Source organism: Amphiprion ocellaris, chromosome 17, assembly GCF_022539595.1.
Source record: "Amphiprion ocellaris isolate individual 3 ecotype Okinawa chromosome 17, ASM2253959v1, whole genome shotgun sequence".
NCBI lineage: Eukaryota > Metazoa > Chordata > Actinopteri > Pomacentridae > Amphiprion > Amphiprion ocellaris.
The window spans coordinates 3,220,836-3,242,525 of NC_072782.1; the positions used below are offsets into that span (position 1 = coordinate 3,220,836).

General features: G+C 38.6%; 1 protein-coding gene across 1 annotated transcript in view; it reads left to right on the top strand.

The window, feature by feature from the left end:
- mmp17a (matrix metallopeptidase 17a) overlaps positions 1 to 21,690 on the top strand; it is a 101,832-nt gene that overhangs the window by 36,998 nt on the left and 43,144 nt on the right. Inside the window, exon 4 of the mRNA XM_055019488.1 lies at positions 21,360 to 21,646. Within this exon, the coding sequence (XP_054875463.1) occupies positions 21,360 to 21,646 (287 nt within the window). The remainder of the gene's footprint in view (positions 1 to 21,359; positions 21,647 to 21,690) is intronic.

Below are 21,690 nucleotides of genomic sequence, written 5' to 3' on the forward strand. Positions count from 1 at the left end.
GTCCAATCCGGTCCGTTGGACGACTCTGCAAAGTGTACAAATTACAGAGAAGACATGAACTACAAAAGTAATTTCTAGATCTTGAAAAGTTGTTTTGATCGTAAAGAAAAGACAAACTTTGTGCGTTTGCAGACACTCTGTGATCTGTAAGTTGTAATGTCTAAATCATAAACTGAGGCATAATATTGTTGAAATTGTACTTATTTTTCTATTTTTTCTGTTTTGTAAAAAGGTAGTTCATTAAATGTGAACATTTTGGAGTTGGAGTTGTGGTTATTTATTTTATTACTATGCTGTGATTTTACTGGTCTGGCCCACTTGAGATCACATTGGGCTGTCTTTGGCTCACCTGAACTAAAATGAGTTTGACTGATAGATGTTTGGAATTTGCCATTTGATAAATGATGGTCATCTGTGACCATTTGACAAATCATCGTGTTAGACAGCAGAGGAGGCAGTGATACATATGTTTGCTCTGTGCCGATTTCCACTTGCTATGATTCAACATTTCGCTTTCTTCAGCTGCTGTCTGTGCGTGAAAACACATATGGATAAAGTATAAATACACATACAGACAGGTGCATGTAGCGTCGCCTCCCTCCTGGTGGACTTTAACTTGCTTTGCCTCCTTTGTACAGCTGCCAATCAAACGCTGTGCTCCTGTCAGCTCACTCCTCTCAGAAATAAGACAGTCTTGTCTTCAGTCCAGCGAAGCACCTTTGTATTTGCAGCACTCACGTTTGTAACCGTGCACAGGAACAGTTGGGGATTATGCACAGGCTTCAGATCCAGAGAGATTTTCATATGGTACAGATTTTCAGTAAAGCACCATATCAAAGCATTGATATTCTGCATGGATTGGCCTCCGCTCTGATTCTCCTGGTGCGCATTCTCCTTCTGTTTGCAGTTCATGTGGGCTACTGCTTGCATAGCAATTCCCCCACTTCTTGGTTCAGAAACGTATTTTTTATCATGTTATACTTCACGGTATCTCTGCCTCAGTTGATTATATGGGTGAGCAACGCGGCTGACAGAATGGAGATAATACGCAAAACAGCTAATGAGCCAGATGTAATCTGATAAGCATATCCGCCTCATCAGTGAGATTCAAAATATTACTGTTTGTATCGCTGCAATATACATGCAGCGCTTTAATTATTTCATTCTATCGCCTGCATATAACCAAAATAGTTTATTGATATGTTAATCAGATGTATGGTGCAGAACAGCCATCATGCTACCCACAAAGAAGATAAAACAAAGGATGAATCCCAGATTTGAATTTATGTTTTTATCATTATAACACTTTTTTCACAACTTTAACAAGAAGTCAAACACAGAATGCACATTGATGGCAAAGGGGAGGATTGACATATCCCATTTTCAGTAAGACAAGAAGAAAAATAAAGATATTTAGTGAAGGTCTATGAATATTTTCCTGTGAGACTCCAAACAGTGCGGAAGTGAAGCCAGTTTCAACAAAACACAGGCATTAAAAAATGGTTGATTTTAAAGAAATTTCTTTGGAAGATTTTTACTCATTTTTTTGAGAATTTCTTGCCAAATTTGGGGGATTTTTTAACTAAAATTTTTAAGGGAAGCTGTTAAAGAATTATTGGAGTTTTCTTCCTGAATGTTTTGTACATTTTCAGAAATTTGGGGCATATTTTTTGCTGAATTTTTGGATTTTTTTTAGACAAGGAAACAATATTTTTTGGTGCCTGTAAATGAAGACAAGTGGGTTAATGGAATATCTCCATAGAGGTACAGAGGAACATTTCCAGCAACCATCACTCCTGTGTTCTAATGCTACATTGTGTTAGCTAATGGTGTTGAAAGGCTCATTGATGATTAGAAAACCCTTGTGCAGTTATGTTAGCACATGGATAAAAGTGGGAGTTTTCATGGAAAACATGGAATTGTCTGGATGACCCCAAACTTTTGAACGATTGTGTATTTTCATTAAAAATTGTCATAACTCAAAATAATTGAATAATAATTTAATTTTTTGTCTGTTAAGCCAAAACATCAGTTTTTAGACTCATTCAAAATGACAAAAAATGGACACAGTAGCTCAAAAATTTTGCAAAATGACAAACCTTTGTCCCAAAAATAGTTTGAAATGAGATGAAAAATGTCCAGAATGATTTAAAAATTGTCCAAAATGATAGAAAAACAAAACAATGTCCAAAACTGTGGCTAATTTAAGCACAAATTTCTGCATTAGTTGATATAAAACTAAATTCAAAGTGAGGTTACTTAATAAAATTTGCTTGTTAACTCATTTATCTGAACATATCCGGACAAAAATATCTTTGACTGCAGTGAAAAAGACAATTTATAACTCAGGGTAGTTTGTTTGTTGAACATAAACTACTGTTCAAAAGTTTAGGGTCACTTAGAAATGTCTTTATTTGTGAAAGAAAAGCATTTTTTTTCAATGAAGACAACATTAAATGAAGTCGGCAGAGTATTTCTCTCCCTGTCTCTACATTCTGCACTATCCCTATATGCATATTTCTGAATTAGTATCAGTTTTATTGCCAAGCAGGTCTTCAAATATGAGGAATTAGCCTCAGTGTTTTAATGCATAACCATAAACACTACCGCAGAAATACAAAAGCAAGCGTTCTAAGTCAGTAGACAGTAAGTGTCACAAGACAAATAAGCAGCAAGTGTAGCAAATACAGTGGATTATAAGTCATTAAAAGTAATAGAAATGTTTCCAGTGTGTAGAAATGTACAAATTAGTCGCCTGAAAATGAGCCGTGGGATTATTTAAGGATTATCTTAACTGATCCATTCTTATCTTATTATTGTCATGTTTCGAAACCTGTTCTTTGTGTTGGTGTGGCTTCTGTCCTCTGGTCATTATAAGGAGGAGCTGCCTCAGTCTAATGATAGAATATATGCAAAACTGACATTAATGAGAGTCATAATAAGGCACCTGTCACGTTAACAATGTTATTTCTTCGTCTTGGCCTCATTATATGGCATTGTTTGACTATTTTGGTCTGGATGAAATGGAGCAGCATAGCTAACTGTGGGAAATTTAGTTCCTTTTTGCAAAAAAAAATTTGAAAAGTTGTATTTTTATCAACATCAGAAGATCACAGATCTTTTGCTGCTGTAGATGAAATGTGGAGTAAAAATATATTGCCAAAAACATGGTAAATATAGCTTTGTTAGAAGTACCACGGTGCAGATACGTGCAGCGGCTTCATAAAGTCATCAGTGGTAAACAATGAGCACAAAGCACCTCCACTATACATTAACATAAAGTCTGTATGTCCAGGTGTTAAGTCAAGATCAAGAGACTCTGTAAGAAACTGAAATGCTCTAACAGAACTGTGACGTTTATTTGGATTTCCACAGACACTTTCAGTAGCTGCAGCTTTTAGAATGTGACCCATTACAGGAGTTCCTAATTTATCAAAGGGCTGCACTGTTCTTTAAGAACCGTAGAATGAAAATATGACATTAACAGGGAACAAACGCTCAGCCACCCACTCCTGATTTAGCTCACCTCCGCGACATCTTGACTGATTGACACTTCACACTCTCCTCTGCATGATCACACATGTCGTTATGTTCTGAGAATGTGCAGAGTTCTGTGGGTGATGTGTGGTAATTGTCAGTTATTTCACCTAAGAAGGAAAAAAAGAAAAAGAAACAAGGGGCCGGACTGAGAAGCTGTTTATTTTAGGAACTTGGATTGAAGTAATGTGTTTTATGGCTGCCAGAGCTGAGGGTGGAGGTATTAGGGTTGAGCTTCTGTCCCATTCTTGTAAATATCTTGTGGAATCTAAAGGGAATCTCTTCAGATTTGGCACAAACATCCATCCACTTTTGGTTTTTTTAAATTAACTTTAACACTTGACAGTCTCCACTACATGTGTAATATGAGTCTGGACAGATCTGTAAACTGCAACCTGACAGAGACGTACACCAGTAACGCAGGAATTCTAGTTCCACCGAGGAAATAAGTAAATGATTTTTGTGATGTTGTCTGAGAGCCTCTGTGCCGAGTCTGAGCCGTTAATATCAATTTAACTCCTGTTTACCTTTTCCCTTTTCCTGTTGCGCATACGTCGATACACCGCACTGCACTCAGCCAAGTATGTTCCAGACATTAACAGCCGAGTTGTGTAACAGCTCACTGTTAGCTCATTATCTCATATTGTTAGCCCATTATCACAGCAGACAGCCTGGCAGTCATTAGCAGCCCGGCTGATAACTCAAACAGATAGGTGTAGCGAGCTGAGCAGAGGGGAGAAACGATGGGAAGGAAGATGAGAATAACAAAGAAGAAAGAAAGAAAGAAGAAGCGCACATGAAGAGAGAGGAAGCATTTCTTTCTGCATCCATTAAATGTACTACAGTGGCGAGGTTTAACCACCTACAAGCTGGATTGCAAAATCTCAAACTCTCATCCATCTCTTTAGACTCGCGCTGTCATCCTTCTAATCAAGTAAATGAAGTGAGCAGAGTGAGCAGCGTAGGAGCCTGAATAGACACTTAATGACCATGAAAATGGATGTAGGTCCACGGTGGCATGATGCTCTCTACATATCGCAGTGTAGCATTATTGTATTTACGTCCGTTAAGTCTCAAAGCCATTATTTTTTCCTGAGACCTGCAGTTCAAACCCAGCGGGGGTTATTTAAAAACAGTAGAGCCGTGTTGAAAGTTGAAGGTGGTTGGTAATGAGAGTATTAAGGGTCGCTATAGTCATAACTCAGCAGCGGGGGTCCATCAAAGTAACTACAGCCACAGCTCAGACTGAGCGTTAAGAAAAACCACAGCTGCATTTCACAGTCATAGACGCAGCTCTGGAGTTAAAGTAGTAATAATGAAAGCTGCTGGGACTAATGGCCACGCATGACAAATAGTGTTTCATTCTGTTACTACTTTCTCACGATATTTCAACATAGACTCACGAGCCTCTTTGTTAGGAACACCTTCCTAGTACTGGATTGAACCTCTTTTACCTTTAGGACTGCCTTAATTCTTCATGGTTTAGACAAGGTGTTTATTCACAGTTTTGGGCCATGTTGACATGATAGCATGATGCAGTTGCTAAACATCCACGATGCCAATCTCCCGTTCCACCACATACCAAAGGTCCTACTGGATTGAGATCTGGTGACTGTGGAGGCCGTTGAGTCCAGTGAACTCATTGTCATGTTGAAGAAACCAGTTTGAGATGATGTGAGCTGTGTGACATGGAGCATTATCCTGCTGGAAGTAGCATCAGAAGATGGTCCACTGTGGTCATACATGGTTAGCAACAATACACAGGTAGGCTGTGGCTTTTATACAATAAAGGGTGCCAAGAACCACCATCACCAGCCTGAACCGTCGATACAAGGCAGGATGGATCCATGCTTTCATGTTGTTTACACCAAATTCTGACTCTACCATCTGAATGTCAGAGTAGAAATTGTGTTTCATCAGACCAGGCAAAATTTCTCTAATTTTCTTTTCCATTTTGCGAATTGTAGCCTCAGTTTCCTGTTCTTAGCTGAAAGGAGTGACACTTGGTGTGGTCTTCTGCTGCTGTAGCCCGTCTGCTTCAAGCTTTGATGTGTTGCACTTTAAGTGATGGTATTCTGCATTCCTTGGTTGTAATGTGGTTATTTGAGTTACTGTTGCCTTTCTTTAATTTCATATCGTCTCATAGGTGTAGTTAACAAAGTAGCTGGTGAGTGCATATAGCTAGAGTTTAAGGTCAGAGGTGTCAAACATGCGGCCCACGGGCCAAAATCGGCCCGCCAGAGGTCCAATCCTGCCTGCGGGACGACTTTGTAAAGTGTAAAAATTTCAGAGAAGACATTAACTGAAAATTGTAAATTTGTACAACTGTAAAATAAATTTTAAAATAATTTCTAGATTTTGACAAGTTGTTTTGATCATAAAGTAAAATACTAGATTGTTCATTGTTCTTTTGTCATTCTGTGTCTCATTTTATCATATTTTATCTTGTTTTTGTTGTTTTTCTCCTGTTTTGTCTGACTTTTGTCGTTTGTCTCATGTTGTTGTCGTTTTGTTTCTCGTTTTTGTTGTTTTGTGTTTTTTGTCTCGCTTGTGTTGTCTACTTTTTTATTATTTTTTTCCACTTGCTTATGTCATTTTGGTCTCGTTTGTGTCATTTGTGTAATTTTTTGTCTCTTTTTGTTGCTTTGTAACTTTTTGTCTAAATTTTTCTCATTTTTGTTTTGTTTCGTGTTGTTTGTCAAATGTCTTGGTCATTTTGCATCTCATTTTTGTCATTTTGTATCTCATTTTTGTAATATTTTGTCTTGTTTTTGTTGTTTTTTGACTTTTTTTTGTCTGACTTTTGGTTATTATGATTTTACTGGTCCAGCCCACTTTAGATGAAATTGGGCTGAATGTGGCCCCTGAACTAAAAGGAGTTTGACTCCCCTGTTTTAGGTAAACAACTTAGACAATGTTGCTTCACTGTTTGCAAATTAAATTCTGCATTCTGACCTGCATGAGGAGATCTTGTCTTATCGTATCTCATCTCATCTCATCATGTGCAGTTTGACCATGAATACCGAAGTGTGGTTCCGTAAAGCAGAAGTTTTGATTTCATGATGCCGCTTGAGTAAAAATTAAGGAAACAACAAAGTTATTACATTTCACCCTGAGGGGAGGGGGAATGAGTGTGTTTACAAAATTTCATGGCAATTCATCCAATGGTTGTTGAGACATGTCTTAATCCCTTAAGCCCTCGGCTATTTTTTGAAATTTCCACCTGGAAGAACATTCCCAAATTCAGTCAGCAGCGGCTCCAAGACTGTAAGGCCTAAACAGAAAACCTAGGGTGCCATAAGGATAAGAGACACTTTGGAAAATTTTGAAATACAAGTCTCCTTGTGCCCATCTTCAGGTCAAAACAAGATCTGAAAACTCTTCCACCTAATCCAAACCAGGAATTAAAAAGTAAATAGCACTCTTATAGCAATGAATGCTGTTAAAGTACAAGAACCGTAAAGGTGGAGATGGTTAAAAATAAAAAACAGGGTCTGCTAATCAAGAATATATTCAAGAATACATATCTAAAATCCAGAGATTGTTCAACTGTAAAACGCTATACTGATAACAACAAGATACGAAATCATTTTTGGTTAAAGTTGATGAACAGTGAGGTACAATTTTAATGTTTGGTGGTATTTTAAGCAATTGGTTTTGATACCTCCCACATCCGTCAAAGGGATAGACCGATTATCGGCCTGACTGATGGCCAATGTGCAATGTTTTTCAGATATTTGGAAAAATGAGCGAATTGATCGATTATTGATTAATTAAATGTGCTACTGTAGGTCTGATGCAGCCTCCTGTCTGTTCAATCAGAGACTGAAAAAAACTGAATGAAAAACACAAGCTGTTGCCACAAACCAGGAAGTTAGCTCCTCTCACAGCGGCTAAGGCTACACTAACGGCTAGCGGCTACATTAGAAGGCAGCCACAGATTAACCTGAAAGAGAGTCTGGAAATAATAATTAATAATTATTTAAGATCTGGACTTTAGCGGGCAATAAAACTGATAGAAGAGTGACAGATTAAGAAAATAAAGAACAACAGCAGGAGACAAACTGATTAATCTCAGCTGATTCCAAACAAACAGCGGGTCCTAATTTAATCACACGTATTTTTATTTTACATATTCAGTTACAGTCAAAGAAGAAAAATATATATCAGCCTATCTGCCTTTCTTGATTACTAATTGGCATTGGTATCAGCTGTGGAAAACCCCATATCAGTCCATCCCTAATCTGTAATCTTCTTTCTATATATTTTGCCTCATTTGACTCATATTTTACTTCACCTCATCTTTAACTTCGACGTAGATCGCCCAACATCCACAAGAAGTCTGTTGATTCTAATTGTGGACAAACTTTTTGCATTCAAATCTCTCATAAATGATCAGTCATCTCCCAGTTGCCATTTGAGGTCACCAACCTGTGAAATTGCTTGGCAGAACCTTAAGAATAACTGTAACGCTGTTATCCTATTAGAGACCCGACATATTTTCCTCCGGATTCCACCTCATCAGTGTGAAAGCGTGATAGACAGGATAGACAGAGAATGAGGAAGGAGCGAGACTGAAAAGGGGGTTGAGAGGGATTTTTTGGAGAGACGAGAGACTCATGCAGAGCCTTTTAATTTGGCGTCTTTCATCTTCGGCTTGAACGACGTGACGTGTGTGCGGCTGCGTGTGTGCATGTGAAGTATGAGCAGTCTTTGGTTGTACACGGAGCGAGTCTCCGTCTGAGATGTTTCATGTATGTGAGAGTGTTGGCGCTGTTCATTTCTGCATCTACAAATGCATATGAGTGCATGAATCACTGCTGGCATATGAGCTTTCAATTTGCAGGGTAATCAGCTTATGTCTTGGGAGGGTAGCCGAGCACAGGAGGTGAATATTAGGTGTGTGGGCCTGTGTGTTTGCATGCACATGTGCTTTTTAGCATCACTTTTGATGTCGGCTCATGCCTCCATAGAACAGCCCAGCTGCGGGGGGTAAAAGCCCGCTGAGAGGCTGAAGGCGGGGGACGGCAAAAGAGTCTTAGAGGTTTCCTTCATCTGTTTATCTTCGTCTCTCTGCATCCAGTCGTCCATCTCTTCTTACCTCGCCGCCTCTCCTCGTCTGAATCATCGCTCCGCGTCCGCACCAGGAAAGGTCTATAAGACTTATGTGGAAATTAAAAGTCAAACAGGTGAAATGTAATAGGAAATTATGTGTGTGACTGCGCATGTGTGTGCACTAAAGAGTGTGTCTGTATCAGCTTAAGTTAATACACACTGAGCACTCACACACACACACACACACCAACACACATGTACCTGCACATAAGCCTGGTTTGCTCTCATTCATTTGTCAAATGAAGGTAGGAATCGTGCCATGGAATTAAGTAGGTCAAGAAAATGAAGTCAACCCTAATCAGCCTTCTGTCCAACTAATTTCATAGCGTCTTTAATCAGTTTTGCAGGTATTTACTGCAGCATATGGGTCCTGTGTTGCCCCTCTGACTGACTTGGAGGCAGTTGTCGTTTAACTCAGAGGGCAGCTGGCTGACATGCGATCGTTGTCAGTTAATGCGGCTCTCCTAAACCCTTTCCAGCTATAATATCTGGCATGTGCTCGCTCCGTCTCTCGCTGTCAGTCTTCCTTTGTGTTTGCACCTTCAGAAAACCCACAGCACACGACACACATCCCCTCCACTGCTCGCTGCTCTGCTGATCCTCCACTCCATTGTTGTTTCATGCTAGTTTAGTTGAACATATTTCACACTGCGTATGTCTTTTTTGAGACAGTTTGTGACATACCCTTAGCCTTCAGCTGCTTTTCCACTATAGGAACCACACGAGCACTTGTATAAACTCAAATTCATGTCAAATTTTCATTTGTAGTCAGCTTTTATTTGACTAATATGTTGTTTTTTCTGACTGGAAATGACATAAGTGACAAAAGACAACTAGGCATTGTGTTAACTTCTGGTTTCTGCTATTTCAGTGCTTATTAAAAACACTTTTTACTTATAATGCCATGTTCTGTATTGGCAATCCGTGGTCAGCCTTTATTTTCCACCACAGCAATTGAATGTCATCTCTGGGATATTGTTCCACTCATCATTTGCAGCAGTCTCCAGGTCTTTGAGGTTGAAAGATGTCCTTGCCATCAATAGCCTTCAGCTCCCTCCACAGATTCTCAATGAGTTTCAGGTCTGGACTCTGATATTGTTTTCTTGTAACCGTTTCCTGACCGCTCTGACTGTCTGTTGAGGATTATTGTCTTATTGGAAGGTCTGCAAAATGCCTCATGCTTTCCTACAGATTTCCAACGTAGTCCTTTTCTCATAATGACGTTGACTTTGGCTCAACATCACCCCCAAATCATCACGTTCTCGCCACTATGCTATTCGTTGACCAAATGAAAGCCTCATCCCGTGTCCAAATAACTCCAAACTTCAAAGACAGAACTGTTGACCAAAAGCTTTCTTCTTTGACCAAGTGAGCCTTCGCTAAGTTTAGTCGAGCTTTTATGTGGCTGTCTTGGAGAATCGGAGTCCTCCTTGGTTGGACTTTAAGGAGTCCAGCCTTGTTAATTGTCTGCGTCGAGATATTAGACCAGAAACGCTCAGATTTATCAGGAGGTATTGGAGGTGGTTCTTGGATTTTTCTTGGCTCTTTTACTACCATTTTTGCCAGTGCAATGGTCACTTTGAGCATCTTACCACACTGTCCAATGTTTTTAAAGGTCTAGAACTCCTTTTACTTTACACTGTGGCCACTGGTCCTTGAAAACACTTGGATATGGCTTTATGGCCTTTTCCCTTAGCCCATGCCAGTGAATAGCAACTGACTCGAAAACTAGTGCACCATCTATTCTCAGTTTAAAGTGAACTAGAATACAGTAGAATATCATGGAAGCTGCATTTTCTCAAACAATTGCAACCATTTGCAGGAGTGTGAATAAATTTGGACATTGTATTTTTAGTAAAAATGTTAAAAACAAAGAAATAGTGAAAATGTATCACCAACGCTATCTTGAACAGATCTTGTACCACTTGTTTGTCATTTCCAGCCATAAGCAGAGGGAAAAAAATTAACTGTAATTCAAAATCTGGCATGTGTATAATGAAGCTTGGACTTAATATGTACATTTGGATGTACATCACAACATGTTTACTGTCCTGGGTGTCGTTTCCGAGGAAATATACGGGCTGCCCTTACCATCTGGTGGAGCTTGTTAGGGCTCTGAGCAGGCTGATCGTGTTTCCTCCTCTGGAATCATTTTGGAAAACAGACTTTCCAGCATCGGTTCCAGTTTGTGTACATTTTTGGTTGGGATGAAGCCATTGGTAGTACAGAAAACTTCAGTTCTCTAACCTCCATCACTGGAAGTATTACGACTACTTCATCCTATTGTCTATTACAAGTTTCATTTTTTAACATCTAACATTTAACAGTTTTCCAGTCCTCTATGCCCACGAATCAGTGGCATTAAGGGGGCAGTTGCTTCTCTCTTTCCCTCTCGCTGTCTCTCTCGTACACCTCTGTACCGCCTTTCAAGTCTGTAACAGAAGCCATGTTAAAAAAGCTTTTGTAATGAGGAACACTTTTGGTGGGTAAGGAAAAGGAGACATCAGATACCGTGTCAGAGATGGAAATGTGTCTATGTGATCACTGATCCCTCTGAGTCTAGTAGCCTGGAGAAATGCTCAAACGAGGAACTCGACATTCTCACGGCAGCACAGAGTTGTGTGATTCTGACTAAAGTTAGAACTGTGGAAGACGAAGCCATGGGGACTTGTCAGAATTATTCCTGCAATGCAAGGCGAGTTGCTGTGTTTCTGCTCACTCTCCCTCATATTGTGTCTCTATTTTCAAACTAATTGCATCTCTTCTTTTTCTCCTTCTTCATTATCTACTTCTTGCTCACATAATCCTCTTCATTGTCTCCCTTTTTTTGTGCTGAAGATTGGACGTGTGCAGTGTGGAATTAATAAAAAGAGATTAACAATACATTTTTAAAGAGCAGTGAAACTACTACTTTTTTTTTTACCTCATTAACATGTTCATTTGGTGTTTTTTATACACTGGAAGACCTCTTTGGTGAAATAAGCAGTCGGTGACAAGGCTGGGAGCAAGACAGGCACTTGATTCTAAAGCAGAGGTGTCAAACTCATCTTAGTTCAGGTTCCACATTCAGCCCAATTTGATCTCCAGTGACCAATAAAATCACAGAATAATAATCTATAAATAACCACAACTTCAAATTTTTCTTTGTTTTAGTGCAAAAGTCCATTCTGAAAATGTTCACACTTAAGGAATTATCTTTTAACAAAACATCATGAACAACCTGAAATTTGTTAGGAAAAATAAATTCAATTTCAACAACATTCAGCCTCAGTTTATCATTTCCACATTACGACTTCCAGATCACAGAGTGTCTACAAAGGAACACAACATTTAGTCACAGATATCTGGACCTGAACAATATACTATTTTATATATCAAAATGACAAAAGTCAGACAAAAAAGGACAAAAAACAACAAAAACAAGACAAAATGTCACACAAGTGAGACACAAAACAAAAAAAATGAGACAAACAACACACAACAAAATAAAAAAGACAAAAAATTACACAAAAAAGTTACAAAGCGACAAAACAATGAACAAACAACAAAAACCAGACAATTACACAAATGACACAAACGAGACAAAAAATGAAAAAAACGAGAAAGAAAATTGACAAATGACACGAGCAAGATGAGAGGAAACACAAAACGACAAAATCGAGAGAAAAAAACGGATAAAGCCAAACACAAAATGCCAAAAATAAGACAAAAAAACACAAATGAGACAAAAAAGAAACACAAAATGCTAAAAATGTGAAACAAAATGACAAAAACATGAGACAAACAACAAAAAAAGACAAAAAAGACAAAACACAACAAAAACAAGACAAAATATTCCAAAAATGAGAAACAAAATGACAAAAGAACAATGAACAATCTAGTATTTTACTTTATGATCAAAGAACTTGTCATGGTCTAGAAATCATGTTAAATTCATAGTTTTACAAATTTAAAATTTGCAGTCTTCTCTGGAATTTTTACACTTTGACGGCCGGATTGGACCCTCTGGAGGACCGCTTTTGGGCCGCGGGCCGCATGTTTCACACCCCTGTTTTAATACAAAAAGAAATTATTTTCATGCAACTTTAATTCACAGAGATCCGTTTTAGGGGTTTATCAATAACCAGAGAGGGTTTGAAGTTGTTTAAGGTGAGCTAAAGTTGAGCCTCTGAGCACACATACATTTGGAAACACGTACAGTAACTGGAAGTGTCTTTCTCGGACGCCCGTACATTAGCAAACATGCCGCTACCCAACCGTGCTCACCTGAATTACAACCTGTTTGTGGACGGCAAGCATTAGCTTTCAAACCCCTGAGATAAGCTGTTGAGGTTGGCAGAGATTCACAGAGTCGGTCTGAGTGCTTGGAGTACTGGACAAACACTCGTTCTGTCTTTCTATTTCACCCAAATGTCAACGCCTCAGACTGTCTGGGTTTTTGGTTCAGGAATTACCAAATTAGAAAAGTCAGAATCACACCGTGGATCATAGACACAGATGTGGAAATCACCCAGTAAAAGATGACAATATTATGTATGCTGAGCAGCCCAGTGTCTCTAGAAACCCGTGCTTACATTGCATGAATCTTCTTGAATCTTAAATAAAAACAGTGGGTTCTCTTTTGACTGTATTTCCACAATAACCAGGCATCCAAGGCTGGTAGAAAGAGAAAGAAAACTGTGGGGGAGAAATGTCAGTCAGAGGAGTGAGTCACCAGCGCTCAACAAGGAGTCCTTAATGATATAGAATTTGACTATGAATTAAAACAAATGTCAAACAGATGATTTGTTTGACAGAAGCTCGGTTTTTAAGGAGTCATATTCAAGAAAAGAAGAAGTGGGAGTGACAGAGGGACTTTTTATGGAGATTGTTTGTAGTGACAGAACTTCAGTCTTGGAGCCTATTTGGGACCTAAATGTTTACCATGATTGGCACAGTCTCAGGCTGGCAGTCCCATATCAGCTCATCTAAACTGATCAAACAGAATGCGGCTTTTGTTGTGGAACTGGCTTTTGTATATGCACCATGAAGGAAAAAAGAGGCGAAGTATTAGTAGTTATTCCACTGTGGACTTGAAAAGAGTCCTGAATATGTCAATCCTGGTACCAATCTAGAAAGACCATTTGAAGAGCAACTGATGCATCCGTTTGTGGTAAAACCAAACCAATACATCATGTTTTATCACATTTCAATAGGATCCCAGTAACCATAACTGGATTCAGTGCTGAGGCTTGGTGGGTTGTAACCTCATCTAGCTTAACACACTGTCAAATAATACCCAAAATAGTCTCTCTCAGATCTAATCTTAGTGATAAATACATAATATTTCATTAAGAACCCACCAGTTTTAGCTTTGTTAATAGGACACTAGAGCATAAGCAAATGTTTGGTTTACTTGTAACACCTGAATACAGCTTAATTAAGCTCTTTACACAGAACTCAACACAGCTCTGTGAGGTGTAAACTACAGTCAATCCAGTGCCATGCCGTTCAGCGTAGACGATCATTTCCCTCCATCTAATCCGATCTTTTGCTTTCTGAATTGTGACTGCTGCCTGTTCCATGTGTAGCCATGATGTCGGTCCATCTGTCATCTTCATTCTCTGCCTGCCTCTTCCTCTCTTTACATTAATTTTTCCAGTTTTAACAATATGTTCCAGGGTCTCTTTCCTTATTATGTGCGGAGCGGAGCGGGAGCCTGCCGCCACTGCAGGAAAAAATCCTAGAGGAAACACAGTTATATAATATCTGACATGGAAGTATTTTGATCTATGCTTTGTTTCAAACCGGTTTATTGTGTTTTCTGAAAATGGGTTAACAAATACCGTGCCTATAGAAACTATTCAGCCTTCTTGGAAGTTTTCCCCTTTTATTCCTTTTCGACATATTAAACATAAAATAGAGGATTGCATAAGTATTCGAGTCAGCATTAAGCAGATGCACTTTTGGCCACACTTACAGTGTTCAGCTTTTGTTGAAAGGCCTCAGTCAGCCTTGCACGTCTGAACCGCTGCAATTTTACCTCTTTCTGCTTTGCTAAACTGCTCAAGCTTTGTCAGGTTGCACAGGGATGATTAGTGAGCAGCCCTTTTTAAGTCTAGACAAATTTTCAGTTGGATTGAGGTCTGAGGTCTTACTCGGTCACTCCAAAACATTCGCATTGTTGCCTTTAAACCGTTTTTGTGTAACTTTGGTTGAATGCTTCGGGTCATTGTCTTGTTGGATAACATATCTGCTCCCATCAGTAAGTAGTACAGGATTTTCTTATGCTTTGCTGCTTTCATTTTACCCTCTACCTTTACCAGCATTCCAGGGCCAGCTGCTGAGAAGCATCCTCAAACCATGATGCTGCCACCACCGTGCTTTATGGTGGACATGTTGTGATGCTGTGCAGTGTTTTGTGTCCATCAAACACAGAATCCAGTCTAATGACCAAAACATGCTTTTGGTTTAATCAGACCCAAAAACCTTCTTCCAGTTGTCTCTCAGATGCCTTCTGGTGAACTTTAGTTGAGATTTAATGAGTTTTTTTTCATCTGTGGTTTTTTCTTTGCCACTCTTCCATTTCGTAATGATGGATTTAACTCTACATCAGCTATAGTTATAGTCAGGACTACTGATCCTCTAGTGATTGGACCCTCCAGATACAAGATTCTTTATACTACAATCATTCGACACACATCCACTGCATTCACATCATCTCTATTTCACTAATTGTGTGAATTCTAGCACCAGCTGGCTGCACTTGGTGAGAAGAGGGTGAATACTGATGCAATCACTTACTTAACATTCTATTTTTTAAATTAATTGACATTACTTTGTATAAATCTGGCTTCATTTTGACATGAAAGGGTCTTTTTTTGGTAAATTCTTGTCAAAGAAGCCAAATTACACTGACCACAATTCAATGTTAAAAGCCCTAAAAATGGAAAACTTCCACGGGGGTGAGCACTTTTGACAGACACTGTATGTGGTGGAGAGGAAAAATATATTTTAAAGGGGATTAAAACACCAACCAAACAGAAAAACAGTGTGGTATCCCTTGAGTAAGAGAGAATTAATTTATAAGCTCAGTTCATCCAGGATTTAATGAAAAGTCACAGCTCAGCTGAAGTTCAGCTCGCTCTAAATGCGTTCACCTTCAACTCTCCCTCCACAGTTTACCATTCTCTCAGTTCACCATTTCATGCAGATTTGCTTTTTTTGTTTTATTGCCTCTTACATGTAAATTGCAGCCTAAATGAGCGATGCAGGTGGTCTGACAGATGGTCATATTTGCTTTGGTGCAGGTACATTTAAAGCTGGTTGCTCTCCAGAGTTTGTCTTCTACCAAGAATGCCAGTCTTTTCCTATTTTTTGTTTTGTTCATTATTCCAGTCTGTATTTTTCTTGCAGACTTAACTTTAGCTTGTGCTTTCTGAATTCAGCCACTTGTCTCCAGGTGTGTCTCTGACAATCGATATGTGAATCAATATCTGTGTTTGTGCTTCTTTTTTGATTGTGTTACCATCTTGTCTCATTTGATGCGACCGGCAGCACTTGAAAAAGAGGTTATAAATGTCAAAAACATCGATCTCTCAATAAATGGAGTGCACCCTGGTATCATATACTACCAGAAAAACGAACGCCTCTGATATACTGGTATAATGTATAGTATAGGTCACTGGTGTGAAACTCACTTTAGTTCAGGTTCCACATTCAGCCCAGTTTGCTCTCAAGTGGACCGGACCAGTAAAACCACAGCATAATAACCTATAAATAACCACAACTCCTAATTTTTCCTTTGTTTTAGTGCAAAAAAAGTACTTTTTGAAAATATTCACATTTAAGGGAATGATCTTTTTACAAAACATTTTGAAAAAACTGAAATTTGTTAAGGAAAATAAATTAAATTTCAACAATATTATGCCTCAGTTTATCATTTATACATTACAACTTCCAGATCACAAAGTGTCTAAAAGGAACACAACATTTAGTCACAGTTATCTGGAACTGAATGATAGCGTATTTTAGTTTAAAAAAACAAAAAATAACAAAAACAAGACACAAAACAACAAAATGAGAAACAAAATAACAAAAAATGACACAAAACAAAAAAAGAGACAAAACAGACAAAAAAGTTATAAAGCGATAAAAAAAAATGGACGAACGACACAAAAAAGACAAAAGTGTAAAACGACAAAAATGATACACAACACGATGAATAAAGCAAAACACAAAATGACAAAAATAAGACAAAAAACACAAGCGAGACAAAAAGGACATGACAAAAAAAGGACTTGACAAAAAATGAGAAAAAATGAGAAAAATGACATGAAACAATAAAAAAAGACAAAAAATTAAACAATTCATTTAAAAGTGACAAAAAATGGACACAAACAAGACAAAAAATGACAAAAGCAAGAGACAAAACAACAAAAGAAGACAGAAATCAACAAAAACAAGACAAAATATTCCAAAAATGAGACATAAAACAACAAAAACAAGAAATAAAACAGCTAAAACACGATACAAGCCACAAAAAAGACAAAAAATCAACAAAAACAAGACAAAATTTTACAAAAATGAGACACAAAAGAACAATGAACAATCTAGTATTTTACTTTATGATCAAAACAACTGGTCATGGTCTAGAAATTATTTAAAATTTATAGTTTTACTAATTTAAAATCTGCAGTTAATGTCTTCTCTGTAATTTTTATACTTTGAGGGCCGGATTGGACCCTCTGGAGGACCGCTTTTGGCCCACGGGCCTCATGTTGAACACCACTGGAATAGGTGGTATGATAGTTGAAAGCATTTGAAAGCAGGCAATTTCCAGAATATGAAGGACAGTACATTTTAAAAAAATATTTATGTATCTATCACCACAATCAATGTGGATTTCAGTGTAGCGACTTTGTCTTGTTTGCTTTGTACATTTAATTTTAAAAATGAATCTCTCTCCATACACCACTTTGTTGCATTAATGGTTTCCTAGCAGGTTGTAAGCCCGCTGTGGTGGTAAGATGAGGCGGTGCTCACTTTGCTGATACTGTCAGTATCACTCACTGATTAAATTTCCTAGAGCAGCCTGCGATGGCCAAATTGCTTCTCGTATTTAGACAAAGTGCTCTTGTGGGGAGAAAGAAGCCAAGTGCATCATGTAGAAGCCGAGAAGTAGGAGGAGGCAAAGACTGATGGGTGAAAAGAAAAGAAAGGGGATAAGAGAGACAATTAGAGGATGAAGAGGAGGGGTAGAAAACTTAGCATGAGGCCTGAGTGGCTTTCTTTTTGTTCCCGTTTCTACTGTAGCCGTCAGAGAGAAACAGCTTTAACGATGTTAGGGGGTGCGAAAAAGGACTAAACTAAATAAGGAAGAGGGAAATGGAAAAGACAGTGAAAAGCTCATAAGCTGCTCCCGAAAGCCGATGCCATAATCTCTTTAAATGCACATTGTATTCTGATTTTATTATCAGTATATGTGAGCAGCAAGATCACCTAAGCATGAAATACAAAACCAAAGCAGTCGGAGAAAATATGCAAACAGCAATTTTTGCGTAGGTCTGTCCCAGTGGCAGACGTTGTGTTGTTGACCTTTATGCTATTGTGTGTTAGTGCGATTCTCCTGCCAGTGTCTGCTGCATAACAACTCCTACTGTTTCCTTTATTTCACTTCTTCAGCGGTCGCTTTCTAGACTTTCTTGTCTGTTCTCTGTAGCTGTAATAAAAATCTCAGATCTTAGAATGTGTCCTTTAATGTTTTTTTTAGCTCAAAATAATTGCAAAGATGGTTTATTTTACAACTAGTTGCTGGTTTTAACCCAGTTCTAAATGGGCCTTCAGGAAGAAGACTGTCTCTGTGTCTCCTCTGATGCTCAGCAGTTGGCATAATTTCTCTCTAAGCCATAATTTTACATGAAAATATTAACTTATTCTCAGCATAACCTTTGTTTTTGCCACATGTATGGTTAGTTTGTCAGACACTGTAGCTATAAAATCAGTAGTTAGCTTTGAAATAGCTGCTAGCTAACATGCTAACAGGTAGCCTTAAGGACTATATGACAGAGTTGAGGTTGCACATCCAGCTTGTCTTTGTTTATTAGTTTCAAATTGCTCTTAAACATCAGTGTCAAACATGCGGCCCGTGGGCCTAAAGTGGTCCTCCAGAGGGTCCAATCTGTCCCTCAAAGTGTAAAAATTCCAGAGAAGACAAGAACTGCAGATTGTAAAACTATAAATTTAAAATAATTTCTAGACCATGACGAGTTGTTTTGATCATAAAGTAAAATACTAGATTGTTCATTGTTCTTTTGTCATTTTGTGTCTCATTTTTGTAATATTTTGTCTTATGATTGTTTTTTGTCTTTTTTTGTCTGACGTTTGTCGTTTTGATGATAAAGTAAAATACTAGTGTTCAGTCTCAGATACCTGTGACTAAATTTTTTGTGCTTTTGTAGAAACTCAGATTTGAAAATTGTAATGTGTACAGAATGTACTTTTTTGCACCAAACCAAAGGAAACCTTTGGAGTTGTGGTCATTTATAGGTTATTATGCTGTGATTTTACTGGTCCGGTCCACTTGAGATCAAATTTTGCTGAATGTGGAACCTGAACTAAGATGAATTTGACACCCCTGATCTTAAAGTATTTGCCCTTCCTGACTGCCCTCCAGCCTTACAGTTTCCACAGAGTTCTGACCTGTACCATAGCCAATAGTAACATTTGCAGCTTTAGCCGTGTGATGCGCTACCATGACGGATTTTCATATTGTTGTGGCAACCAGTGTTCCCTTCCTCAGACGCTGGGAGTGCATGAAGACTCTTGTGTTCACTCTTGCAGCCAACAGCAGAACACTGGGTGTGCTTTGCATGTGGATGAGACATTTTAAAGTTAGCAGAAGCGACTACAGCGAGTAAATAACAGTGAGGCAGCTGCACATTCTGATTTCTGCATAGAAACTACATAAAATTCTTACTAGCCTGTAAAGCAGGGCGGCAGAGGAATGAGAGTAAGATTCCTCACATTTTCCCAACTTTAATTTTACAACTCCAAGTTTATAGATCAAACAGAACACAATAAAAACTCATTTTCACCATATGGGACCTTGGAAGCAGATGTGTTTGAATGTGATTTTATTCAGCTTGTGGTGACAATAGAAATAAATAATACAAACTGTTGATGAAGCCGTTTCTATGGCCACATCAAGCCAAGTTTATTCACTTCTATTTCTTCTATATCTGACATCGTAAACGGTCACATCATAGCGTACATATTTGCACCATAATGCAAAACATGAAATAGTAGTTTTGCTGAGAGGAAAATTTCCACAGCATCAACAGAGTTTGACTGCTGATTGGGATGGTTTCATTTGCATGTGATCTAATGAAGTCTAGCACAGTGGATGGCTGTGCATAATGGTACTGTGCTTGGATGTGGCGTTCAGCTCGGAGGGTGAGGATTTATCACTGTGTCCTGCTGCCTTCAGACTGCTGCAGGAATTTAATGAACTGACAGCACAAAGCAGCTGCGGACAACAGATTCTGTAAGACTCACATTTACTAGTAGATCGATGCTGACTCCTTTACAAATGTTCTACAACACAACAATCTTTTATCCCGGTTTAAATTTCTGGGGAGTGACTAATTAAATTGGTTCATTTTAACCCTCGTGTCGTCCTGCGGGTCAAATTGACCCGTTTTTAAAGTTTGAAAATGTGGAAAAAAATATATTTTCCCAGTGAAACTTCTGATGTCCACATTTTCAACAGTTTTGGGAAATCTTTGACCATTTTTTGGTGGAAAAAAAGAAATGTTAAAAATGTTTCTTCAGAACATTCACATAAAAATCAAGCAAAATCCAGCGAATGATGCTGGATTTTGGTTGATTTTTATGTGAATGTTCTTAAGAGAATATTAGAAATTTTACTGATATATATGTAATCACTTTAGATATTTTTAGGATTTTTTGGAAGATTTTTACTCATTTTTTGAAAATATTTACAAGAATTTTCTTGCCAAATTTGGGGGATTTTTTTTTTTTTTTTAAATAAAACTTTTAAGGGAAACTTTTAAGGAATTATTGGAATTTTCTTCCTGAAAGTTTTGCAAATTTTCAGAAATTTGGGGAATTTTTTTGCAGAATTTTTGGATTTTTTTCAGGCAAAGAAACAGTATTTTTTGGTGGCCATAAATGAAGACAACAGGAGGGTTAAGCAGTATTCTGCCCATTTAGTTTTCTGTTGTTGCTACAACCACCAAAGTGGCAAAGCGACATTATGCCAAATACCAATATTTTGCTATTCACTGCTTCATTTAAATGAACCTCTTACCTGTTTGCGCCTCTTCTCCCATCTGTGCACCATGAGCTCCTCTGAAAGTACCACACTGAAGCAAATTCACTCTCGGAGTGCTGCTTGAGTGGCCGAAAATAGGACCCTTCATGTTAATCTCTGATGTGTCGCACTAAGACGCTTGATATTCTAGTCTTCTTCCCTTGTCTCTTACCTCTCTTGCTCTTTCCGTCTTCAGTCTATTCCTTCTCTCGGTCGTCCTTTCGTCCCCACTTTTACTTCATTGTTCTGTCAAGCCTCCCATCCTCTTTCCTCATCAGCCACTCCATCTCTTTCTCTTCCGCTCAAACTCCCCCATGCCCCTCTTCCTATTCTCCTCCTTGTTCTTACCCCCTCTTGTGTTAAATATATTCCTTTCCTTCCCTTCTCCTCTCAGAGTGAGGACCTTCCCGAAGGACTCGGCCTTACTGGGCAGGGACACCGTCCGGGCCCTGATGTACTACGCTTTGAAGGTGTGGAGCGACATCGCGCCGCTGAACTTCCACGAGGTGGCCGGCAGCGACGCAGACATTCAGATCGACTTCACTAAAGCCGACCACAATGACGGATATCCCTTTGACGGACCGGGGGGAACAGTGGCTCATGCGTTTTTCCCAGGAGAGAGATTCACAGCTGGAGATACACACTTCGATGACGACGAGGCCTGGACCTTCAGATCTCCAGGTGAGGAAAGCTACGATCTGTTAAAGTCAACAGTGTCTGTGTTT